The sequence below is a fragment of the Pseudophryne corroboree genome, chromosome 5 (assembly GCF_028390025.1).
Source record: "Pseudophryne corroboree isolate aPseCor3 chromosome 5, aPseCor3.hap2, whole genome shotgun sequence".
Classification (NCBI taxonomy): Eukaryota; Metazoa; Chordata; class Amphibia; order Anura; family Myobatrachidae; genus Pseudophryne; species Pseudophryne corroboree.
This window is the reverse complement of record NC_086448.1, coordinates 759,436,141-759,463,379: the sequence shown is the minus strand read 5'-3', so window position 1 is coordinate 759,463,379 and position 27,239 is coordinate 759,436,141. Positions and strand designations below refer to the sequence as shown.

At 47.0% G+C, this 27,239-nt stretch overlaps 1 protein-coding gene and 1 long non-coding RNA gene across 7 annotated transcripts in view; one reads left to right on the top strand and one right to left on the bottom strand.

Annotated features, from left to right (window-relative positions):
* Positions 1–27,239, bottom strand: part of VPS13B (vacuolar protein sorting 13 homolog B) — a 1,616,194-nt gene that overhangs the window by 169,801 nt on the left and 1,419,154 nt on the right. For all 5 annotated transcript variants that reach the window (XM_063924187.1, XM_063924188.1, XM_063924189.1 and 2 more), the window contains exon 43: positions 1,874–2,035. In XM_063924187.1, the coding sequence (XP_063780257.1) occupies positions 1,874–2,035 (162 nt within the window). The remainder of the gene's footprint in view (positions 1–1,873; positions 2,036–27,239) is intronic.
* Positions 1–27,239, top strand: part of LOC134928452 (uncharacterized) — a 128,688-nt gene that overhangs the window by 7,501 nt on the left and 93,948 nt on the right. The window lies entirely within an intron of this gene.

The following is a 27,239-nucleotide window of genomic DNA, read 5'->3' as shown; positions in this document are numbered from 1 at the left end:
ATCTAATTCAAAGTCACACGCAAAGCAGCTGCATTGTGCACCTGTATTCTGCCTGTATTGAAAGTCGGCCATGTCTACTTGGCGGTACCACCCCTGTGCGTGCACTTGTGAGCAGCTTTCATCACTATCAGCCCATTACTCCTATCCTGGGTGCAAGAAATTTACCTGAAATCACCAGACACTTACCTCTGAATACGCCACAATTCAGTCTCCTCTCCCATGACAAATAACGACCCACCCCTTACACTCATTTAGCCACAAGTGGACATCTTGGTGACTTCTGTGCTACTCTAATAGCTCCACAGATATGCAGAGATTAGTATCTGAGCCTCAATCAGCATGTTTTTTCCCTTTGCCTCTAAGACGTTAAGAGGGTCTTATACTGGCCTTACCACCTTCTTCTCTGAAAACTCACAAACTGACCCTCTCCAAACTCCCTTTGACCCCCATCGCCTTGACAGAAGAATCTTCCTGACCAAAGTCAACAAGAGCCATTTCATGGTCTTCATGCTTCTTCATCTTCTGGCAGCCTTTAACAATGTGCACCATTATCTTTTTCTATGCTCTCTACACTAAACCAGCAATTATGACATGGCCCTCTCATGATTCTCTTCTTATCTTTCCACCTGTTCCTTCTCTGTCTCAAGTTCCACCGCCTCATTCTTCTCCTCTCTTCTTCTTACTGTTGGGGTCCTTCAAGGCTTTGTCCTCACGCCCCAACATTTTACTGTACACCTCCTCATTTAGTAAATTTAGCCTGACTTATCCACAGCTTCCATTCCTTCAAACGCTCCGGTAAAACACACTTGACTCAAGTTAACTGGACCACAAGGTAATTTCTACCAATCTACTACTGACTTAAACACTCTATGCCTCCCTACTACCAAGAGTCCTACCTGTCCCATTAGAATGCAAGCTCTCTTGAGCAGGACTACCCTCCTCTGTTTTTCATCCCTTCCCATTTAATTTCTATTTATGCATGATAGATAGATAGACAGACAGACATATACTCACACACTGGACAGCCTGTATATATTGATCTAGCACATTTGAAATTAGTGTTTCATATTACAGGTTGAGTATCCCCTATCCAAATATTCCAAAATACGGAATATTCCGAAATACGGACTTTTTTGAGTGAGATAGTGAAACCTTTGTTTTCTGATGGCTCAATGTACACAAACTTTAATACACAAAGTTATAAAAAATATTGTATTAAATGACCTTCAGGCTGTGTGTATAAGGTGTATATGAAACATAAATGAATTGTGTGAATGTACACACACTTTGTTTAATGCACAAAGTTATTAAAAATATTGGCTAAAATTGACTTCAGGCTGTGTGTATAAGGTGTATATGTAACATAAATGCATTCTGTGCTTAGATTTAGGTCCCATCACCATGATATCTCATTATGGGATGCAATTATTCCAAAATACGGAAAAATCCGATATCCAAAATACCTCTGGTCCCAAGCATTTTGGATAAGGGATACTCAACCTGTATATATATCTGAATCACCTTTTTGACCACTTAGGTCCTGCTTAAAGTCTTAAAAGTGGCCTTTATGATCTATTTAATATTTGAATATACAAACGTCAACAGTGTTCCATTATGCTTAAATGATGAACAATGACATTAATGCTGAAGCATAAGACAGACTATGCACTCGTGACGTAGTAAATATCAATAAGCACACTTGCCAACTCTGACTGCTAGCGTGCAGCACGACATAGCTCTCAGATCACTAAATACTTTGGGGGAAACCACTTGTTCTTTTCATTTTGCTATGGTATTTCTAAAAATGAAACCATGAGAAAATGTATGAAAGGCTTAATGAAATGTATTGGGCGGCTTGGAAATGACTTTGTACCTGTGGGGACTTGTGTGAGCGCCAGCAGTACTGGTGGCTGTGGAGGCTAGCCAACACTATGTTCTCGTCCGTATCCAACTGGCCAAACCGCAGTGTCTCCTGTGTGTCATTACAGACGACAAAATGACTGTAGATCAGCTCCTCTGCCTCGAGGCACTGGTTCTGAAACAGGAAAATAACAGCGGAATGTATTATAAGCACAATTATCATGATATGTTCTCCATGTCCTCAGTGCTCACATACACTGGTTGCTAGGAAAGACCTCACAACAGTAGTTTCTGGTGGCATAGGGCCAACGAAACCATAACACATACACTAATCCCCTAACAGTATAGATTACATTACCTTATTCTTCTGGTAATTACATTAATGTATCAGTCTACCATTCCTCCGGATAGTGGTGGCACTGTCCAGAGTCTCAGATAAGGTGGGAGTATAGGCAGGTCTTATTTTGTACTGAGTCTGCTTTTGAAAATGTCAATGCCTATTTACAGTAGCATTAAAATTCCTTGAAAACACCCATATTAGGAGGTTGCCCACAATTAATAAATATCACCTAAATGTAAGAAGGAGGGACAAGCTCTCTATTTCTGATAGCAGCCGCAGCTCCCTTAGGTTGCTATGGGGGATGTGATGCCAAGTATGGCCCCAGCGGCTAACTCTATCTGAAGATGGCATTGTGCTGCTGTAGCCCATGGGCTACACTTTGCAAAAGTAACTGGCAGAAAGTTCCTCCAGCTCCCTCCCCAGCAATGGCTACAGCGAATGCATGGTCAGTAGATGTTGGCGGCTCTTGACAATTATCTGTTTTAATTACTTTCACTTGCAACTTTCCCCCATTTTGAAGCCCAGCATCTCCTGGCCGCCCCTGTCTCACACCCCACCCCTTCCGTTGCTACTACCTATACAATATTCATGAACGTAACTTGATAGCTCTTTGTTATTGAGTCACATTGTCCTATATTACATTTCAAGATGACATACCCAGGATTCGAACCCATTGCCTGTATACCCATCTCCCTCTATTCATTGAGCTATCTGCCCCTGCATAGAAAGCTACAGTAGATAATTCTAAGCTACAGAATTCTATTTGAAGCGTACCTTGTACTTTGAGAAGAAAAAATAAATGATCAGCGTTGATTTTTGTTTTCAAAATACAAGCAGCTTCATATAGTTCTCACAATTTTTATGCAGGATCAAGTAGCTCAATGAGTAGGGTGTTTGACTGGAATGCAACAGGTCATAGATTTGAATCCCATGTTTGGCAGTATATTGAAATAAGGTATTTCATAAAGGGTCCTGCAACTGAACAACAATGAGCTCTCAAGTTACTGTAAATGCATGAATGTTGTATAAAGAGGATTGTGTCCAAATCCACTATATATATATATATATATATATATATATAGGTTCCAAAATAAAGGCATTCAGGAGACTTCTAACTTGACAAACACAATGTATTGGCAAATGGTCAAACGTCTTCGGGGACTCTGCCCCTTCCTCAGGACAACACCAATCTATGCAGTGTACAAACAACCCTGCTTAAATCCCCCACACGCAATCATACTCACCTGTAACAGCTGTAGCAGCAGCGCTCGCAGCTCATGGCCAGGCGTTCAATCACTCCTCCGGCACCCGGAAGTGGTCACCATGGGAACCGCTATGCGTTCCACACGGATCAACTTCAGCGTTCCACCGGGCAGTGACCTCATCGCCAAAACCACAGGCGAGCCCCCTGAATCAGCTGCACACAGGGAGAATAATGCACCAATACCTACACATATCAAAATACATGAATACACATAAAAACAAAATAACACAGAATGACATTAAATGAAACGATAATTTCAACAATACAATAAAGAAGCAGCATAAAAACTACAACTTATAACATGTTCCAATTGATCTTCTCATTAAGGCCATTGGGGAAAATAGTTCCCAACCTCATGATCCATCTAGATTCTTTAATTAGTAACATTTTAGCTCTATCACCCTCCCCTAATAGGCGGGGGAACATGATCAATTATAAAATGTTTAAACGAAGCCAGTGTATGGTTACATTCTTTAAAGTGTTTTGCAACAGGCTGATTGATCTGACGACCCAATAGCGTCAAGTGTATGGCGGATCTATGTGCCACCATTCGTTCACTAAATTTACGCCTGGTCTGACACACGTAGTATAATCCAAATGGGCAGACCACAACGTAAACCACAAACGAAGAACAACATGTCAAAATCTTGTCAGGATTGGCTCAATAAAATTGAAGTGCAGTGCGAACAATATAAACGCAATCTTATTAAATTTAAGAAAGGCAAAAAGTATACTGTGGACAATGATTATGAGGACAATCGTGTCTACAAATGGCTATCAGGCACAGATACGTCTCGACAGGAACAAAGTGTTTACCGCCGGCGAAGACCTTGGCAAAGGAGGGGGCAATTTCTAAGTCCGATGTACAAAGTTCCAACAGTGACAGTGATTTAATTGTTTCTGAATCTGATGATATATCTAAGAGGTTTAATGTCCCTTTAGGAAAATCCAGGAAAGGGTCTGACACAGCTCCCGCAGAGCTCCCACCCGTCGGGGGGGCCAAAACCAGAGGAAGCCGCAAGGCGGTGGACAAAAAGAAAACCTAGTATTTAACTTGTCGAAAAGGAAGCTGGAACCACTGGAACTAGTGGTCCTTAACAAAGGGTTAAGCTTTGAGCCTACGAATTGTTATGATGCCTACAGTTGGACATGTGACTCTCACCATTTTGCTAGGAAACTTAGATTAAAATAATTTTTTCAGGATAAGCAACAATTAAGCTTTGAGTCTAATGTGTTTGATACATTCATTAAATCTGCCTCGAGGTCTAGGTTTGATCCGGTATCCAGTAACGCATCCCTAAGGACCTTTAATAGATTATTAGATGGGTCCGTGCAGAGTTTTATTGCTGCTCCAGGGAAAGTTAAATATAATTTATCTAAAGCCGAAATGAATGCATTACAAAACCTGACCTCTTATGAGGATATTGTTATTTGCCCTGCCGATAAAGGCGGGGAAATTGTATTACAAGATTTGGATGTTTACCGTGCTGAGATTCTGTCGCAGCTCGCGGACACAGCGGTTTATAGAAAATTGGTGAATGATCGCACAGTTAAATACCAGAGGGAGCTTCAATGCATTCTGAAATCTGCCCCTGATAATGGGTTCATCCCCAGTAAAGTGTATGATGCTCTTATGGTTGTACATCCGGTGGTACCGGTTTTATACAAAATTACATAAAAACCCTCTGTGTCCGCCGGGCCGCCCCATTATCTCAGCTCGTAATTCTTTGTTCCAGCCAGTATCCCAGTTGCTGGATTGCATTGTTCAACCACTGTTGCCTAAAAATAAATTGTTTCTTAAAGACACAACGTCCTTTTTAAATCAACTATCAGAGCTTAGAGATATTCCTGCTGATACCCTGATGTGTTGTCTGGATGTATCCAGTCTGTATACATCTATACCTCACGCGGAGGGTATGTCAGCTATGAGCGATTTTCTTGTCCAATTTCTTCCGAGTGTGTCATTTAATCATGATTTATTTCTTCATTTGCTTGAACTTACGTTGAACAGGAATTATTTCCTGTTTGACGGGCAGTTCTTTTTACAGCTACGAGGGTGTGCCATGGGTTCGTCCGTGGCCCCCTCGTATGCTAATATTTACATGTTCCAAAAGGAAGAAAAAAATGTTCCTGTACAATCCAGATGCTAGTGACTATATATTCTGGTACACCAGATACATAGATGATATATTCTTACTTTGGACGGGGGGAAAGGAGAGATTTGTGACACTGATGGAGGAGATCAATGGCTTGGACTCACCGATTAAGTTCACATACAAAGGTGATTCATCTGTGGCGGTGTTTCTGGATGTTAATATAATTTTGAACAATGGGGTTTTTGAAACCACTGTCCATCACAAATTGACAGATAGAAATACCTTTCTCATGGCGTATAGTCATCATCCGGATGCCTTGAAAAAGGGTCTTCCACGATCACAAATGATGCGATGTGCTCGCATCACAAGTGATCCGGCTAAATTACCAAAAGCATTAGATCAGTGGTTCTCAAACTCGGTCCTCAGGACCCCACACAGTGCATGTTTTGCAGGTCACCCAGCAGGTGCACAGGTGTATTAATTACTCACTGACACATTTTAAAAGGTCCACAGGTGGAGTTAATTATTTCACTTGTAATTCTGTGAGGAGACCTGCAAAACATGCACCGTGTGTATCACTGACCTGGTTTGGGAGTGTTGTGGACTCGGGGCTTCTTCCGATGACCGGGAAGAGGAACCGCCACTGGGTCGTAGTAGAGATGGCCGGATGTAGGTCTTCCTCATGCAGAACTAAGACGGCAGGCGGGAGGCCCAGAGGAATTCTTGTAGGTCTCCTGTAAGACAAGACTTGTAGAAATAATGAAGGCTGGGGTACTGAGATATTAGAGACACTGTGGTATTGAAGGCACTGAGGTACTGGGAGTACAGGGAGTGCTGGGAGACCCTTGGAGGCACGGAGGTGTTTGGAGGCACGGAGGTGCTTGGAGGCACGGAGGTGTTTGGAGACACCGAGGTGTTTGGAGGGACGAGGTGCTTGGAGGCACGAGGTGCTTGGAGACACGGAGGTAACTGGAGGCACGGAGGTGCTTTGAGGCGCGGAGGTGCTTGGAGGCACGGGGTGCTTGGAGGCACGAGGTGCTTGGAGGCACGGAGGTGCTTGGAGGCACGGAGGTAACTGGAGGCACGGAGGTAACTGGAGGCACGGAGGTAACTGGAGGCACGGAGGTGCTTGAGGCGCGGAGGTGCTTGGAGGCACGAGGTGCTTGGAGGCACGAGGTGCTTGGAGGCACGGAGGTGCTTGGAGGCACGGAGGTGCTTGGAGGCACGAGGTGCTTGGAGACACGGAGGTAACTGGAGGCACGGAGGTGCTTGTAGGCACAGGATGCTTGGAAGCACAGGTTGCTTGTAGGCACAGGATGCTTGGAAGCACAGGTTGCTTGTAGGCACAGGATGCTTGGAAGCACAGGATGCTTGCAGGGACAGGATGCTTGGAAGCACAGGATGCTTGCAGGGACAGGATGCTTGGAAGCACAGGATGCTTGCAGGGACAAGGGAGCTCTGGATCATAGCTTCCACAGGAGAAACGAAGATACTCAGGCATCGGATCTCTGCCTGGTATCTGATTTTAAATTCCCCGCCCTAGCCTGATTGGCGGAGCAGGCAGGTGACGTCAGACCTGCTCCGCCTCCTTGCCCTTGCTTGTGATGGCGGCGCCCTTGCTTCCGGGAAGCCGCCGGAGAGCAGCGCCGACCCGCCGCTGAAGCCGGAGACTGACAGGGGAAGAGAGGCGCCGGGCAGACCAGGCCACCCGCAGGGACAAGCGCGGTCGCCGCTGCCCGAGGTTCGTGACAGTACCCCCTCCTCCAGGAGTGGCCCCTGGACACTTCCCGGGCTTAGTCGGATGTCTGGAGTGGAAGATCCGAATCAGACGAGGAGCCGTTACTTCAGTAGCCCCAATCCAACTTCTCTCCTCAGGTCCATAACCCTTCCAGTCCACCAAGTACTGTAATTTTTTATGAAGATAACGAGAGTCCAGAATAGCTTTGATTTCAAACTCCGCTCCAGCTTCTGCCACTACGGACGTTGGCCTTGGGAGTGCTGAGTGGAATCGATTCAGTATGAGGGGACGGAGTAGAGAAACATGGAAGGCGTTAGGTATGCGAAGATGGGCAGGCAAACCCAGTTTACAGACCACAGGATTTAAGACTTGTAGCACAGGGTAAGGACCGATGAACCTTGGAGCGAATTTCATGGTGGGCACCTTCAACCGGAGATTCCGTGTGGACAGCCATACCCTGTCCCCAACTTTATATTGAGGTGCGGCTTGCCGTTTCTTATCTGCAAAGAACTTGTACCGAACAGAAACCTGCTTAAGATTAGCATGAACCTTTCTCCAAATTTGTCCAAAGTGTCGTAGAGTGGACGCTACAGCAGGAACCTCTATTATCGGAAGGCTTGGAAATTCCGGAACACGGGGATGGAACCCGTAGTTGACGAAAAATGGTGATTCCCCAGTGGAAGAATGAAACAAATGGTTATGGGCAAACTCCGCCCAAGGCAACAACTCCACCCAGTTGTCCTGTGAAGGAGAGAGATACAACCGAAGAAAAGTCTCTAGATCTTGATTGACTCGTTCCGTTTGTCCATTTGTTTGGGGATGATAAGCCGACGAAAACTTAAGTTTAATGTGTAGAGTTGAACAAAGGGCTTTCCAAAACCTGGCGGTGAACTGTACTCCACGGTCAGAAACAATCTCTTGTGGCAACCCATGCAAACGAAAATGTTCTCGGATAAACAATAGAGCCAGTTTCGGTGCTGTCGGAAGACCAGTCAAGGGCACAAAGTGTGCCATCTTCGAAAAACGGTCAACGATAACCCAAACGGTGTTGCAACCCTTGGAACAGGGCAAGTCAGTGATGAAGTCCATGGAAATGTGAGTCCAGGGTCTCACAGGGATAGGCAGAGGACGAAGTAACCCTGCAGGAGGCAGACGAGGAGATTTATGTTGTGTACATTGGGGACATGAATTAACGCAATCTTGTACATCCTTCCTCATGGTGTTCCACCAGTAAGACCTTTGCAGAAACTTGTACATCTTCTGAGCGCCGGGATGACCGGAAAACTTGGAGTTATGGACCCACCGTAGTATTCCTGGGCGGAATCTAGCTGGTACGGACATTCTTCCAGGAGGAGGAGCTGGAGTAGTTAAAGCAGCAGAGACAGAAACTGGATTCAGAATTAAACCCCGCTCCGGAGGTTCATCCTCGTCTGTGGGAACCTGTGAACGGGAAAGCGCATCTGCTTTAATATTGAGAGTCCCGGCACGGTACTTGATAATGAACGAGAATCGGGAAAAGAAAAGTGCCCATCTCGCCTGGCGAGGATTCAAACATTGTGCGGATTTGATGTACAGTAAATTCTTGTGATCCGTGTAGATGGTAAACACATGTTTAGCCCCTTCTAGAAGATATCTCCATTCTTCCAAGGCAGATTTGATTGCCAAGAGTTCCTGGTCTCCAATAGAGTAATTTCGTTCGGCTGGAGAGAATTTACGAGAGTGGAAGCCACACGGATGTAATTTCTTATCAGAGGAATGCTGGGAGAGGACAGCCCCCACCCCGACTGAAGATGCATCAACTTCTAAGAAGAAGGGTTCCTCGAAATTTGGTTGTTGGAGAACTGGAGCCGTCGTGAAAGCTAACTTTAAGCGAGAAAAAGCTACAATGGCTTCCGGAGGCCACAAACTAGGATTAGAACCCTTTCTCGTCAGGGCAGTAATGGGTGCAACAATGGTGGAGAAACCTTTAATGAATTTCCTGTAGTAGTTCGCAAAGCCCAGGAACCTTTGTATTGCTTTCAGGGAAAGAGGCTGAGTCCAATCACGAATGGCCGACAACTTTTCCGGATCCATGCGAAGCTCCGTCCCCGAGATGACATAACCGAGGAACGGAATAGATGTTACTTCAAAGGTACATTTGGAAAGCTTGGCGTAGAGATGATTCTCTTGTAAACGGTGTAGCACCTCTTTGACTTGAGTCCTGTGTTCGACAAGATTCTTGGAAAAAATCAGTATGTCGTCCAGATATACCACAACGCTCTGATACAGCATATCACGAAAGATTTCGTTGACGAATCCCTGGAAAACCGCGGGAGCATTACTAAGACCAAACGGCATCACCAAGTATTCGTAATGCCCATCTCGGGTATTAAAGGCAGTCTTCCATTCATCCCCCTCTCGGATGCGTATAAGATTATAAGCTCCTCTCAAGTCGAGTTTTGAAAAAATGCGGGCACCACGAACCCTATCAAATAACTCTGTGATTAGTGGCAAGGGGTATTTATTCTTAATAGTAATGTCGTTTAGGCCGCGGTAGTCGATGCATGGTCTCAACCCCCCGTCCTTTTTCTTCACGAAAAAGAAGCCTGCACCAGCAGGGGAGGAAGAGGGGCGAATGAATCCCTTGAGCATATTGGACTTAATATACTCCGACATGGCTTGAGTCTCGGGAAGAGACAGAGGATATGTGCGACCACGAGGTGGCGTCTTCCCTGGGACAAGGTCAATAGGGCAGTCCCAAGGCCTGTGAGGTGGTAACAGGTCAGCAGCTTGTTCCGAAAATACGTCCTTGTACCCTTGATATGCCTCCGGAATGTGCTCTTCATCCGTTTTGGAGGTAACACGGAGCGGACAAACAGGAGTAAGACAATTAGTGTGACAAAAGGAACTCCAGGACAGAATTTGTGACGACTTCCAATCGATGTGGGGGTTATGACTTTTCAGCCAAGGCATTCCAAGAACCAGATCATGGGGCATTTCTGGGATTACCAAGAGTTCCAAATCTTCCTGATGTAGAGCCCCGACCCGCAGCTTAACTGGCCCCGTGCGCCACATTATGAGACCTTTGGAAATTCTAGTCCCGTTGATAGCCGTCAGTGAAATTGGCCGCTCGATAGGCCGTAACTTTAAACCCAAACTTTGGGCACAGAAGGAAGAAACGAAGTTCCCTGCAGCTCCGGAATCCAATAGGGCTTCACAAGACCTGGAGACTGAATTGGAGACTAGAGTTACTGGAAGCAAGCAGTCCGAAGTTGGAGAAGCTTTTGTCGTAACTCCCAGCTTGACTCCTCCGGAACAAGCTAGGTCTGCCCGTTTCCCGGACGGACTTTACAAGATTTAAGAAAATGATCTGCGGCTCCACAGTAAAGGCAGAGTTTACCCTCACGACGACGCTGTCGTTCTTCCGGAGACAGTCGGGAGCGGTTAATTTGCATGGGCTCATCTGAGCTAGGTGAGGCCACCGGCCTAGGAGTAGGATTCCGGAACCTGGAACGATCCGAACGGTTACGTTCTCTTCCACGCTCCTGCATCCGAAGATCCACCTTGACGCAAAGGGAAATCAAATCTTCTAATGGATCCGGCAGATCTCTAGTAACCAGCTCGTCTTTCAGCCGGTCGGAAAGACCGTTCCAGAAGGCAGCTCTCAGGGCATCATTATTCCAGCGTAGTTCGGAAGCAATGGTCTGGAAATGAACCACGTACTGGCCCACGGAACGGGCGCCCTGCCGAACACGGAGCAAATCGGAAGAAGCAGTGGTCATTCTGCCGGGCTCGTCGAAAATCCTTCGAAAGGACGAGATGAAGTTGGTGTAGTTGGAAACCATGGGATCAGATCGTTCCCATAATGGAGACACCCAATCCAAAGCAGAACCTTCCAACAGAGAAATAATATATGCTACCTTGGACCGGTCTGTAGGAAAGTTGTGTGCAAGTAGCTCGAAATGTACCTCGCACTGGTTCAAGAAACCACGACAATTTTTGGGATTCCCATTATAGCGGGACGGAGTAGGCAACTGAAGGCGTGGAGTGACACCGGCCGATGGTTGAACATTGCTGGCAACGGCAACTGGTGCGACTGCTGGAACAGGAGCCGGAATTACTGAGGCCAGAGACGCCTGAATCTGATCCAGACGCCCGGACAACTGCTGGAGGTACTGCATCACCTGACCTTGTGCTGCTTCCTGACTTTGCACTCGAGAAGCCAGGTTCTGGATGGCACTAGAGTCCGTGTTCCGATCCCCCGAGTCCATGAGGCCTGAGTATACTATCACTGACCTGGTTTGGGAGTGTTGTGGACTCGGGGCTTCTTCCGATGACCGGGAAGAGGAACCGCCACTGGGTCGTAGTAGAGATGGCCGGATGTAGGTCTTCCTCATGCAGAACTAAGACGGCAGGCGGGAGGCCCAGAGGAATTCTTGTAGGTCTCCTGTAAGACAAGACTTGTAGAAATAATGAAGGCTGGGGTACTGAGATATTAGAGACACTGTGGTATTGAAGGCACTGAGGTACTGGGAGTACAGGGAGTGCTGGGAGACCCTTGGAGGCACGGAGGTGTTTGGAGGCACGGAGGTGCTTGGAGGCACGGAGGTGTTTGGAGACACCGAGGTGTTTGGAGGGACGAGGTGCTTGGAGGCACGAGGTGCTTGGAGACACGGAGGTAACTGGAGGCACGGAGGTGCTTTGAGGCGCGGAGGTGCTTGGAGGCACGGGGTGCTTGGAGGCACGAGGTGCTTGGAGGCACGGAGGTGCTTGGAGGCACGGAGGTAACTGGAGGCACGGAGGTAACTGGAGGCACGGAGGTAACTGGAGGCACGGAGGTGCTTGAGGCGCGGAGGTGCTTGGAGGCACGAGGTGCTTGGAGGCACGAGGTGCTTGGAGGCACGGAGGTGCTTGGAGGCACGGAGGTGCTTGGAGGCACGAGGTGCTTGGAGACACGGAGGTAACTGGAGGCACGGAGGTGCTTGTAGGCACAGGATGCTTGGAAGCACAGGTTGCTTGTAGGCACAGGATGCTTGGAAGCACAGGTTGCTTGTAGGCACAGGATGCTTGGAAGCACAGGATGCTTGCAGGGACAGGATGCTTGGAAGCACAGGATGCTTGCAGGGACAGGATGCTTGGAAGCACAGGATGCTTGCAGGGACAAGGGAGCTCTGGATCATAGCTTCCACAGGAGAAACGAAGATACTCAGGCATCGGATCTCTGCCTGGTATCTGATTTTAAATTCCCCGCCCTAGCCTGATTGGCGGAGCAGGCAGGTGACGTCAGACCTGCTCCGCCTCCTTGCCCTTGCTTGTGATGGCGGCGCCCTTGCTTCCGGGAAGCCGCCGGAGAGCAGCGCCGACCCGCCGCTGAAGCCGGAGACTGACAGGGGAAGAGAGGCGCCGGGCAGACCAGGCCACCCGCAGGGACAAGCGCGGTCGCCGCTGCCCGAGGTTCGTGACAGTGTGGGGTCCTGAGGACCGAGTTTGAGAACCTGTGCATTAGATGATTTAATTGAGAAATTTGTGGTCAGAGGTTATGATTTACAAACCCTTAGGAAACAGAAACATGAAATTCTCAGGTTGCCTAGACAAGCCCTTCTGAAACCATCGATGAGAAAAATTGAGAAAATCATTCCATGGGCATCTGATTTCACTACTGCCAGCCCTATAGTACAAAGAGCCACAATGGCTTTGTGGCTTATAGTGAAAATCAGATCCTGATTTACCATGCCTCTATGATATGAGACATGTGACGGCTTTCCGTAGGGGAAGCAATTTGCGTGACAGGCTAGATATTACGGGCAGAAATGTCTCTAATCCCAGTAATGTGTACACTAAACCGCATGGCTGCTATAAGTGCAGTCAATGTACTACCTGTAGCCACATGATTGCATGTAAATCTTTCAGACATCCCCATGTCGACAGGATCTATGACATACGTTATGTTTTGACATGTTGTTCTTCGTTTGTGGTTTACGTTGTGGTCTGCCCATGTGGATTATACTACGTGGGTCAGACCACGCGTAAATTCAGTGAACGAATGGCGGCACATAGATCCGCCATATACTTGACGCTATTGGGTCGTCAGATCAATCAGCCTGTTGCAAAACACTTTAAAGAATGTAACCATACACTGGCTTCGTTTAAACATTTTATAATTGATCATGTTCCCCCGCCTAATCTAGATGGATCATGAGGTTGGGAACTATTTTCCCCAATGGTCTTAATGAGAAGATCAATTGGAACATGTTATAAGTTGTAGTTTTTATGCTGCTTCTTTATTGTATTGTTGAAATTATCGTTTCATTTAATGTCATTCTGTGTTATTTTGTTTTTATGTATATTCATGTATTTTGATATGTGTAGGTATTGGTGCATTATTCTCCCTGTGTGCAGCTGATGCAGGGGGCTCGCCTGTGGTTTTGGCGATGAGGTCACTGCCCGGTGGAACGCGGAAGTTGATCCGTGTGGAACGAATAGCGGTTCCCATGGTGACCACTTCCGGGTGCCGGAGGAGTGATTGAACGCCTGGCCATGAGCTGCGAGCGCTGCTGCTACAGCTGTTACAGGTGAGTATGATTGCGTGTGGGGGATTTAAGCAGGGTTGTTTGTACACTGCATAGATTGGTGTTGTCCTGAGGAAGGGGCAGAGTCCCCGAAGACGTTTGACCATTTGCCAATACATTGTGTTTGTCAAGTTAGTCTCCTGAGTGCCTTTATTTTGGAACCTGTATGCTGCTGTTTGAAGTGCACCTGGAGCCATTACTACAGTTGTTTTGAGTGCCGACTGCGTTGGACTTTATATATATATATATATATATATATATATATATATATATATATATAAAGATGTGGGAAGGGGCTTTTTCTGGGATACATTTTGTCATGCCCCTTCTCCACGAGGCATGCGCCTTTTTTTGCAGTCCAGCGCTCGCACAATCGCCGCCCACCGGGGAGTGTATTTTAGCTTTGCAAGTGTGCGATCGCATGTGCAGCCGAGCGGTACAAAAAGAGTTTGTGCAGTTTCTGAGTAGCCCAGGACTTAGTCAGCCGCTGCGATCACATCAGCCTGTCCGGGCCCATAATTGACGTCAGACACCCGCCCTGCAAACGCTTGGACACACCTGCGTTTTTCCAACCACTCCCAGAAAACGGTCAGTTGCCACCCACAAACGCCTTCTTCCTGTCAATCTTCTTGCGAACGGCCGTGCGAAGGGATTCTTCACACAAACCCATCGCAGAGCGGCGATCCACTTTGTACCCGTGTGACGCGCCTGCACATTGCGGTGCATATGCATGCGCAGTTCTGATCCGATCGCAGCGGTGCAAAAAAACCGCTAGAGAGCGATCCGGTCTGAATTATACCCTATGTCCCTATTGGAAAAATAGGGGAGAGGAGGGGGCGCTAATTTTCTTTTTGGCACTGCGCACCAAAGTCAGGTACGGCTCTGCATGCACAGTAGTCCTGCTACAGTTCGGAACACACTGCAGGGATAGTCTCCTTTCGGAGACCTTGTCCCTGCGGGTGCTCTTTGCTACAGCCAGCTGGTATAATCACATACTGCAATGTGATTTTGGGCACTAATAACACGCCCAGATCGTAGTGCAAATGTAATTACTGATAAATGGGCCCCTTGGCCTGACTGTGATTCTGACTGGCTAAATCTAGAGTCTACTTATCGCATAAACATACCTTCAAACTGTCCCAGTTTAGATGCAGCAGAGATGCAGCAAAATGCTAATGCTGCAGGAAGCGGCTGAAGAAGAAAGATGCATTCTGCCGGCATCGGAAATCTGAGAGCTGCTACGCAGCATGGGTTCACCATCGCAGCCATCGGCCATATGAGTAACCTAAGCTTACTACTGATGCGTGTGGCTAGAGTTTTCCCATGGGTGTGACCAATCACCAATCGCCATGGGGCCACACCCCCTCCGCATACTAGTGGTGCTGTTGGATGGGACTTTGATGATGCCGACTTGGGAAGTTAATTGCCAATAGCCAGGACTTTGGTATTTCTTCCTCACACATATCAACTGCCTGTGGTAGTCATCCTGAATACCCATTAAATATCTGCACCAGGAAAGTCCACCCTAAATGGGTTTTAATGACTGAGCAAGATTGTGTTTCGCCTAAACTATTTCTACGGATTGGGTTCACAATTATTGTTACTGTAATATTACTTAAGGTGGTGTTGCTATTCCTATTGTATATATGTTTACCTGAATTAGCGCCCTTGTGGTGCCAATATTATTTTATCAATGTTCACATACAATTTTTGACTCAATGGCTGCCATTTTTGGTTTTCTTTGCACAAATAATTTAATCAACCTTTGTTTTTGTAATTCTAGTTCACATTATACCACACAATGCCCACAGTTCACATTATGCCACATTGAAGTGCCCCAAGGTCACAGTATGCCAGAGTGCAGTGCCCCAAACTCTCAGTATGCCACTTCTTCTCACCTAGTCTACTTAGAATGTGTTTATCGTGGTCCTGCTTAGCACCTCAACCTCATGTATTCCACAGCTGCACAAGACCATTGTGAGGCTAGCAGAAAGGGACATAGGTACAGACTACAAATACAGACTGCAAATAAATTATTCTCCTCACTCTAGTGCTTTCTATATACTGTTATTGGTCAGACTAGTATTATGGCAAGTACTTTGTTGTCTGTCACGATTTGTAGCATAGAAAAGAAAGAGAAAAGAAAAATGCAGGTGCACACTTCAGACACTAAGCAAACCGATAATCAGAACAATTATAATAAACTCCCCAATTGAATATGGAGTAGCAATAAAGTTTCTTAGCACATTTGGACAAAAATGCAACCCCACTTACCACGGCACAGTGTACCTTTATCAGGTGGCTCCTACAGCCTTAATACTGACATATCAATTTATTTTATAGTGCCCTTTCTAATGTGTAGACTGCTATGGGAGGACCATACACTAATTAAAAAAAAACCTAAGGGCAGGGTGCTAGTCCAGTCAGGAGCATCACCTTCAATATTAAAATATAGGCCTATAAACAAATGCAGATGAAAAAATGGGAGGGGGTTAGAGTGTGCAGTCTGCAATTTTTTTCCTATTTGTGATGTATTCAATACAGCTTATTGAAAATAGCAATGCTGAGTTTCTAACAAACTTTTCTAACAAAGTGTCCAGCAAGGTGCAGGGGAGACAAAGCCCATAGGTAGGCCGCCTAAGGCGACAGAACCCTTAGCAACAGCATTCTCTGCAACCACTGTAGTTGCACCCCTGACTCCAACTTATGTACAGTAGTTGGCAGGTACACTTTAATAAACTTACAGTCTGAAATGAAATGTACTATCTAACAAGATTGAGAGTCTGTGGGCGGAATTCAATTAGATGCTAGGCTTAACGAGGTAAAAAAAACCTTACGCCCAATTTTGAATTACCATGGGTATGCGCGCTCCTGATATCTGCAGTATCCAATTAAAAAAAATGGTTGTGGCGTTTTCAGCTCTGGAAACCAAGCAGCTAGTGAATAAAAAAAGAAGGTCTCCCCTCCATTTTCCCACTGGGGAGGGGGCTGCTGTCAGAGCAAGTCCCGCTGATTTTTCCTAAAAATAGCGATTTTAGGAAACATCAGACTCTCTGGGGATGCCAGAAAAAAAAAAGACTTTCATTTGGTGTCCGCTAATTGAATAGCAAAACCCTGCGGCCACGGGAAAAACCCCATGCCGCAGGCTTTTTTTTATTTTATTTCCTGCCGTCAATTGAATTCCCCCATGTGTCTCTACTTTTAATAGAATGTCTGATTAAAAAAAAAAAGTGGTTTGTTGCTGGTATCACTGGTTCTTAATGAACTAACACCTTCATGAAACAGATGGTTTGCTTACATGTGCAGATCGGGTTCTGCGTTGTCGGACGTAGCGCACCCTAAGCTACAGCCTGTTTGACTGGCTGCGGACGTTTGGGGCGGAAAATGAGGGCAATCCTGAAAACAGGGGGGGGGGGGGGGCGGGGGGTGACAGACCCATTTTGAGTACACATTTTATAGGATTACACTGCAATCTGACATCAGACTATGATGTGGTCTCTATAATTGGAAGCTTTTACAAGTGAATGTGCAGCCATCTAATAACACAATATTCATCCAAGTTGGTTTTTAAGATTCTGCCCAAAATAAGAGCGTTCTGTTCTTACCCGAGAACAATGCAGAACACGAGCCACAAGACACCAGCAGCAGTGAATATATTGCTCTATACAGTACATGCACAGATCACAAACGATTGGCTCACTCCTCTTCCTGTGTGTGGTGGAAAGCACCAGTGACAGGAGGGGGAACAAGTGACTACAACAATTACAATGTCCTCCTGAAGATCATGTTAGCATAGCCAAATCCCTTTATAAATCAGCAGAATGTGCCTGTCAGCAATATCAGTGTTACATATGGCTCTGCTTAATGAAATACACACTACGCCCAACCAAAGTCATATTATTACATGTAACAGCAGTTAGCAAGTCACCTACTCCCACTGCGATGTGGAGGAAACCTTTTTTGTGTTTATGGAACCAGGCCATCATCGCTAGTGAATCACCGGCCATAAGTGCTCAGAATCAGTCCTGTATTACCCTACTTTCACCTGATCATCAGTCATAGGTGTGCGCAGATGCTGACACGGAGGTGCCGCCACGGGATTTCCCCCCTCTGCCGCATTATGGTCTTTCCCCCCCCCCCCGTCCAGGACACAGACTGCTTACCTGGGCGGCCCAGGTGAGCAGTCTATGTCCCAGAGCAAGGGGTGGAGGAGGTAGGCCATTACCTGGGGGAGGGGAGAAGTTCTGGATCGGCACCCCCGTGTCAACATCTGTGCACACCTATGTCATCAATACAAAGCTCTGCATCTGTGATTAGTGGCATGCGATGTGGAACTTATACCTGCATGAGCCATAAAAGTATCCAGAAATCACGGTGTGAGCAGGAAAGACGATGTGTGGAGGAGCCAGGAGTTTCCCGGGTATTTGGTCCAGTGTGAAAGGGGGTTTGCAGCTGAGATCCAGGCTGAAGCTGGGTTGATAGAACCGGGTCGGAACAGTGTGCTTCCAGGGTCTTATGTGTGAAAGGGGTATTAGTGAGGTTTCATTTACATCAGCTTAGTGGAAACCAAAGTCATCACCCACAGAGGAGTCATTAGGATTGGTAGTAAGGGCAAAGTCGTCGATGAACAGTTTCAGGTGAAACCGATCAAACTTGTCGAGAGCTAGGGGTATTTAACTCAGCATAGTGTATATTACCGGCTCCACTCATTTAAGTGATGCCAGTTTAAGCTCTGAGGGGTCTATTTACTAAGCCTCGGAGAGAGATAAAGTGGACAGAGATAAAGTACCAGCCACTCAGCTCCTAACTGCCCTGTTAGAGACGGTGTTTGAAAAATAGCATGCCTTGGAGAGAGAGAGAACATGCCTTAAAGAGAGATAAAGTAACAGCCAATGAGCTGGTACTTTGGGCCTAATTCAGACCTGATTGCTAGGCTGCGTTTTTTGCATCCCTGCGATCAGGTAGTCGCTGCCTACAGGGGGAGGGGTAAATCGCTGAGCAGGCGTGCGATCGCATGTGCAGGAGAGCTGCAACAAACAGAGGTTTGTGTAGTCTCTGCACATCCCAGGACTTACTCTTCCAGTGCGAAGATCGGGGCCGGAGCTGACGTCTTAAACCCTCCCTTCAAACGCCTGGTCCCTCCTGTGTTTTTCCAGACACTCCCTGAAAATGGTAAATTGCCACCCACAAATGGTCTCTTCCTGTCAGTCACCTTGCGATCGCTTTTCTTGCACCATCCTGTCGCTGACTGGTGCTCCCCGTCGCAGCGGACCGACGCGCCTGCGCATCGCGGTGCATACGCATGCGCAGTTCAGACCTGATCGCAAGCTGTACGGAAACGCAGCCTAGCGATCAGGTCTGAATTAGGCCCCTTATCTCTAGCACCATGAAACCATATCCTTAGCACCATTTATCATGCATAATAAGTTTTATTACTCATTGATAAATAGGCCACTCATTTTGATAAAATGTGGATATAGCACAATAGAAGAGAGAAAATACTGAGAATACAGCATAGCTGAGCACTGGTATAAGCACTGCAATCTCACTCAGAAGCAGCACTCAGGAACTGCCTGATCCTTGGAGCACTGCTACCAGCCACTAATTATTTTGCTAATAGCAGCTGTATGTTCTACTCCAATTATCCTTGCCAGAGGTATTCCGTGCTGTTACTGTACAGGGAACGTAACACTATCAGCCTGTTCTATCACTAGGTGACGGTATTCAGATCACTATTCTGCAGTGAACTCCCACTGGCTGCCTGAGTTCAGTGCAAGACAGATATAACAGGATGATAGGTTGGAGATATTACATGAGAATAAAGGAGTTTACACTAACTACAGGGAATTTGTACTGTTTTGTATCTTAGTCTACAGTAAATGGTCTGTATATTGTACACTGGTCACCAGTAAATTGGCTCAGAATTGTATATTGGTAACCAGTAAGTTGGCTTTGCATGTACGTTATTGTGTACGCTGCATCTTAGACCTGCCCCAGTAGTGTACATCAGCTATCTGGAACTGGGCTCTGAATTGTACACTGACCACTGGGAATGGGCTTTGTATTCTACACTGACCACCAGTAATGAACTTGGTATTGTTCACTGACCACTGGGAATGGGCTCTGTATTGTACACTGACCACCAGGAAAGGACTCTGTATTGTACACTGACCACCAGGAATGGGGGTAAATTTACTAAGATGGGAGTTCTATTTAAGATGGGATGTTGCCCATAGCAACCAATCAGATTCCAGGTATTACCTTCTAGAAGGTGCTAGATAAATGAGAAGTGGAATCTGATTGGTTGCTAAGGGCAACATCCCATCTTAAATAGAACTCCCATCTTAGTAAATTTACCCCATGGTCTCTGTTTTGTACACTGACCGCCAGGAATGGACTCTGTATTGTACACTGACCACCAGGAATGGTCTCTGAATTGGACACTGACCGCCAGGAACGGACTCTGTATTGTACACTGACCACCAGGAATGGTCTCTGTATTGTACACTGACCATGAGAAATGACTCTGTATCGAACACTGACCACTGGGAATGGCATTTTTCTCTTTGTGTATGGCACTAAAGGTCTCAGTATGGTAACACCTCTCATTACATGTAGTTAGGGTGTGCTGTCTAGGAATGCCCCCCCCCCCCCCCCCACACACACCTTATATATCCTATATCATTTGCATTAGAATAAGATTAGAGAGGGTATGACAAGTCTAGTGTTTATGTGACTGAGCTGTTGTACATGCGCGCTGATAACAAAGTTGTCCATGAAACCAAGGGGATGCCGTCGCAGAGATACCTACAGCTCAGCATGAAGGTGGATAAGCGCATCTATTTCGAGCAGTGTCACAATAGCCCTTTCCAAATGCCACGCCCCCGACTACATGATGTCATGACAAAGGGGTGGGGCCACCAATGCTGGGAAGAACAGCAGCACTGCAGGAGCATCCCCGGGAAGCTCTAAGGTGCTGTAACAGTTCCATGCCTGGAGCATCCAAATGACGGTATGGCGGCGCTGCAGCAGAGACAGACACCCTTCTAGCCAGATGCAGGGACCGTGGGGCAATGACAGCAGCCCCAGCCCACAGAGCCCTGTGCGACAGCAACACTCACACACCCCTAATTACAGCTCAGGTTCTGTGTATACAATACAGGTGTAATTGCGTCCGACTGTGCAACTCTGATTTGGCGCACAGTCTGTGTGACAATGGCCCATGTACAGTAAAATAATAATAATACATTTAACTGCACTGTTTAAAACATGACACTAAAACAGCATTTTGTGCTGTATTTTTATTACAGTGATACAGTGATATTTGAAGCAGCTGTAAGGATTTAGATCACACTAGCTCTTGTTTTATGAATGTCCTCCTGCAACAAGCAAAGCCATGGAATGCCCTTAAAAAAAAGAATGTTTGATATAAAACAGATGTTTTATCTTCTACTAGTTGCTGCTGCTGTAGTGCCATGTTAGGTAATTAATCCAAACACGTCTCCAGCTCTGCAGGCATATAAATAAAAGATGACTTTGTTTTTCTTCAGCTAATTCATGGGAGGAGCACCCAAAGCCCCCTGAGGAGGCAGGGAAGATGGCTTTATTAGCCAAGGGGTTTAGGGCTAAGAATTCTGGCTCCCAATGTTACACATACTATTAATTATCTGAGACAAACAGCTCAAGAAGGGAGTTGAGGAGAATCACATGGAATGTCTATATTGCTCAAGCACTTCATTAAATGCCTGCTATGGGGGACAATGGACCAACGCGTGCCTTGTGTCCAAGTGATTCTTACACAATCGAGATTAATGACCTGAGCTTTTCTACAACTGCAGCGATTCATTATTTCATGTTCTAAATGGTAGAATGGGAGGCCACTTATTACATGCATGAAGGAAATGCACCCAGTGCTGGCCCAGCACCCCCTGAACATGTGATGTCAAGACGGGACCACAGATTAGCTGAGTGTCTGGAGGACACTGCGGGTGGCTGACACTACGGCAGCATGCTGCCGGTAACAGGGAGATGCTGGACCCTCATAGTGTCCTAAGGATGCTCTTGTCACTGGCCCTCTAGGTTACAGGGGGGCATACCAGGCACCCTGCATGCCAAATACAGGTGTCATTGGGCAGCAACAGTCCCAACACCTAAACCCTACAAAGCAAGAAGCAATAACACAGAGATGTATTAACATCACAGCTGCCAGAGTGAGGGAAAGCAAAGTCATCCTTCTGGGGATCTGGCTGACCCTACTGCGCACCAGCCTAGTCTGTGTCTTATCTCCTGGCCGGCCCCACTGTTCATCAGTCTAGTCTGCGTCTTATCTCCTGGCCGGCCCCAGAGTGCATCAGCCTAGTCCAGTGATGGCTAACCTTGACACTCCAGCTGTTGTTGAACTACGCATCCCAGCATGCCCTGTATCAGTTTTAGCATGGCCAAATAGCAAAACTGTAGCAGGGCATGCTGGGATGTGTAGTTCAACAACAGCTGGAGTGTCAAGGTTAGCCATCACTGGCCTAGTCTGTGTCTTATCTCCGGCTGGCCACACTGCGCATCAGTCTAGTCTGTATCTTATCTCCCAGATGGCCCCACTGTGCATCAACCTAGTCTGTGTCTTATCTCCTGGCCGACCCCACTGCATATCAGCTTAGTCTGTGTCTTATCTCCTGGCCGGCCCCACTGTTCATCAGCCTAGTCTGTGTCTTATCTCCTGGGCAGCCACACAGTGCATCAGCCTAGTCTGTGTCTTATCTCCTGGCCGGCCCCAGAGTGCATCAACCTAGTCTGTGTCTAATCTTCTGGCTGGCCTCATTGTGCATAAGCCTAGTCTGTGTCTTATCTCCTGGGCAGCCACACAGTGCATCAGCCTAGTCTGTGTCTTATCTCCTGGCCGGCCCCAGAGTGCATCAACCTAGTCTGTGTCTAATCTTCTGGCTGGCCTCATTGTGCATAAGCCTAGTCTGTGTCTTATCTCCTGGCTGGCCCCACTGTTCATCAGTCTAGTCTGTGTCTTATCTCCTAGCCGGCCCAAGAGTGCATCAGCCTAGTCTGTGTCTTATCTCCTGGCCGGCCCAAGAGTGCATCAGCCTAGTCTGTGTCTTATCTCCTGGCTGGCCTCACTGCGCATCAGCCTAGTCTGTGTCTAATCTTCTGGCTGGCCTCACTGCGCATCAGTCTAGTCTGTGTCTTATCTCCTGGCCGACCCACTGTGCATCAGCCTAGTCTGTGTCTTCTCTCCTGGCTGGCCCCACTGTGCATCAGCCTAGTCTGTATCCTATATTCTGCCCGGCCCCACTGTGCATCAGCCTAGTCTGTGTCTAATCTTCTGGCTGGCCTCACTGCGCATCAGTCTAGTCTGTGTCTTATCTCCTGGCCGACCCACTGTGCATCAGCCTAGTCTGTGTCTTCTCTCCTGGCTGGCCCCACTGTGCATCAGCCTAGTCTGTATCCTATATTCTGCCCGGCCCCACTGTGCATCAGCCTAGTCTGTGTCTTATCTCCTAGCCGGCCCAAGAGTGCATCAGCCTAGTCTGTGTCTTATCTCCTGGCCGACCCAAGAGTGCATCAGCCTAGTCTGTGTCTTATCTCCTGGCTGGCCTCACTGCGCATCAGCCTAGTCTATGTCTAATCTTCTGGCTGGCCTCACTGCGCATCAGTCTAGTCTGTGTCTTATCTCCTGGCCGACCCACTGTGCATCAGCCTAGTCTGTGTCTTATCTCCTGGCCGGCCCCAGAGTGCATCAGCCTAGTCTGTGTCTAATCTTCTGGCTGGCCTCATTGTGCATAAGCCTAGTCTGTGTCTTATCTCCTGGCTGGCCCCACTGTTCATCAGTCTAGTCTGTGTCTTATCTCCTAGCCGGCCCAAGAGTGCATCAGCCTAGTCTGTGTCTTATCTCCTGGCCGGCCCAAGAGTGCATCAGCCTAGTCTGTGTCTTATCTCCTGGCTGGCCTCACTGCGCATCAGCCTAGTCTGTGTCTAATCTTCTGGCTGGCCTCACTGCGCATCAGTCTAGTCTGTGTCTTATCTCCTGGCCGACCCACTGTGCATCAGCCTAGTCTGTGTCTTCTCTCCTGGCTGGCCCCACTGTGCATCAGCCTAGTCTGTATCCTATATTCTGCCCGGCCCCACTGTGCATCAGCCTAGTCTGTGTCTAATCTTCTGGCTGGCCTCACTGCGCATCAGTCTAGTCTGTGTCTTATCTCCTGGCCGACCCACTGTGCATCAGCCTAGTCTGTGTCTTCTCTCCTGGCTGGCCCCACTGTGCATCAGCCTAGTCTGTATCCTCTATTCTGCCCGGCCCCACTGTGCATCAGCCTAGTCTGTGTCTCATCTCCTAGCCGGCCCAAGAGTGCATCAGCCTAGTCTGTGTCTTATCTCCTGGACGACCCAAGAGTGCATCACCCTAGTCTGTGTCTTATCTCCTGGCTGGCCTCACTGCGCATCAGCCTAGTCTGTGTCTAATCTTCTGGCTGGCCTCACTGCGCATCAGTCTAGTCTGTGTCTTATCTCCTGGCCGACCCACTGTGCATCAGCCTAGTCTGTGTCTTCTCTCCTGGTCAACCCACTGTGCATCAGCCTAGTCTGTATCCTATATTCTGCCCGGCCCCACTGTGCATCAGCCTAGTCTGTGTCTCATCTCCTGGTCAGCCCCACTGTGCATCAGCTTAGTCTGTGTTTTATCTCCTGGCCGGCCCCACAGTGCATGTGCAAGATCTCTCACATAAAAGCAGGTAATCCTGTCCATATGTGAAAAAAAACGATCAGGCATAAAATGCATTTACCTTTTTAATAACATATGAATCATTTTTGTGGTCATACAATAGTATGGTGAGGCCAGAACAGTCTACATTATCTGCTTTCATATATAGTGAAGTTCGTTGTGTCAGAACAGCGCTGGTTATAACGCAGTTGACACTTAACACTGCCTCTTACATCTCACCCATAGTGTGAAATGATGCCCATAATGGCCACATTACACTGCAATAAAAAAAGGCTTTTGTTTAGTTAACCTTCTATTAAGGTTACAAAGACTTACAACAGTGATTCTCAACGCCAACCCTCAAGTAGCCCCAACAGGTCATGTATTGAGGACTTCTGTCTGTGGAACAGGTGGGATAACTACTGACCCAGCAACATACTGTAGATTATCTCACCTGTGCAAGGTTAAAGACATCCACAAAACATGATCTGTTGGCATGGCCATTTTAAGCCTTGATGGGGGGGCTGGGACACTTAGGACAGTGGGGCCCTGGTGGATGGGGAGGGTGTATATTAGATTGTGCATACCTCTCAATATGACCATTCTAGGAAGGACAAAATGCTCTCTACCTGGACTTCCCTTTTAATATATGGTTGGCCTCACCTGTGTTGAACTATTTCATTGATAAAACAGGTATTTCAACAGCAATGATTAATCATAAATTAAGAGGGAAGTCCAGGTAGAGAACATTTTATCCCTCCTGGAATGAGTCATGTTGGGAGGTATGGATTGTGTATATTAAATATAAACCGACGGTGTATATTAGATTTAAACTAATAGTTTAATAAGGCTTGGGCACTGTTTATATCTCCACCAAATAGAGAGACAACTATTTTATAATGTTTTCCTGTAGTGGAACAAAGACAATTTAAGTATAAAATACACATAGAAAAATACAATCTATAATTTATTTAGCAAAAATGCAATAGTAGCAGCCACTGTACTACTAACACACTGGGACAGGACTCAGGAGGATGCTGTGTGTGTCTCTCGCTAGACATGAACGCTCTCATAAGATAACAGGTTACACAGGACCCTGACACCCAGGCGGGAGGAGGAAAAGCTGGGATCCCTGGGCACTTACAGGAAACTCTGTCGGTATCTCTTGAAATTTGATACTCCTGCGTCTCTGCATGCAATGCATACTGTCCTCATATTCTGGCAGCCTGGTTCTGCTGCTGCACAAAAGGGCGAACTAGGGATGTCAGTTTGCTCTGGCTGGGGGCCCCTTGACAGAGGGTGGCCCGGGGTACAGTATGCCCTGCATCCCCCCTTAATCTGGCTATGCCTGTTGGTGGTACCTCAGGATTGGGGCTGATAACTGCTGAGTTAGATGGAGTCTAGAAGCCCTCTTTAAATTACTAAATGATCTTAAGCAGGAGGCATTAACATAACCCCAGCCAGATTATAATGAGCAGCATTATAGTTATTACTCATTGTAAAAATACTGGGACAACTATGGTAAAGAACAGCTAGTTTCATAGCACACGTTCAGCCTGATTAATGCATGTGCAGTATACTGTAAATCCTACTTGCAAACATCTAGATTTCCTCATGATAACAATTAATGGCGTGTGCTGATTACGAAGGAATCCATAGGGCAATTTGCATATATTTAGAATACAGGAAGCTAGCTATGAGCACTTTCTAGTATAAGATTATTTCCAAACTTGTCACTGCTGAAAACAATAGGTACACCATAGATGTACTGTATGGAAGCTTTCATTTGTATAACACTCTGTGACTCTATCAGTAACTTGCTTCTGCTGTTTATGGCAAATAAATCCGTTTTCTTCATAGAGACAGTCAAATGCAGTGTGCAATATATTTAAGTTGGCTGCAAAATCCAATCTAGAGGAAGTAATATTGCTATCATCTAGAACAGGACGTATTAAACTATGCTGCAACACCTTTAGTGTACCACCAGTTAGTGCACGCAATGACAGTGGGGTGACAAAAAAAGAGAACGGTCTCACAGGATGCACTCCGGCCAATCAGCAGAGCAAGAGGGGTAGTATGTGCTTTACTGCTCCAGGACATACTCTGGCCAATTAGCAGACCAAGGGGAGGAGTACTGTATGTGCTTTCCCGCTCTCCCCCTGCCCCACTGGATACTGAGCGGGTTTGTCCTAACAAAGTCCCATCTGCTCCCTGGCTTCCTGCAGGGAAGGTGCGGGAAGCCACAAGCCGCAGCAGTGCAGATGTCCAAGTATAGCACATCTATTACAGAGGAGCAGGAAGCCGCAGCAGTGCAGATGTCCAAGTATAGTACATCTATTACAGAGGAGCAGGAAGCCGCAGCAGCGCAGATGTCTCAGTATTGTGTCCCTAGGGGGCATATGACCCGGGCGCTGGATCAGAGGGGGCGCCAGGACAGACACTTTAACCACTTAACAGCCCCCTTCACCCTGCAGCTGCAGTTGCAAGGAACCGAATGCACTGCACTGAATAAAGTGAAAGTAAACTAGAGACCTTGCAAGCGCTGCTGGGATCTGTAGTTTATTTTCAGTTTCTTCACAGCAATGCGGCCGGCTCCTTGCATTGAAGAAAATGAAAATAAACTACAGTTCCCAGCAGCACTTGCAAGGGCTGTGGTTTACTTTCAGTGTATCCATTGCCATGCATATGGCT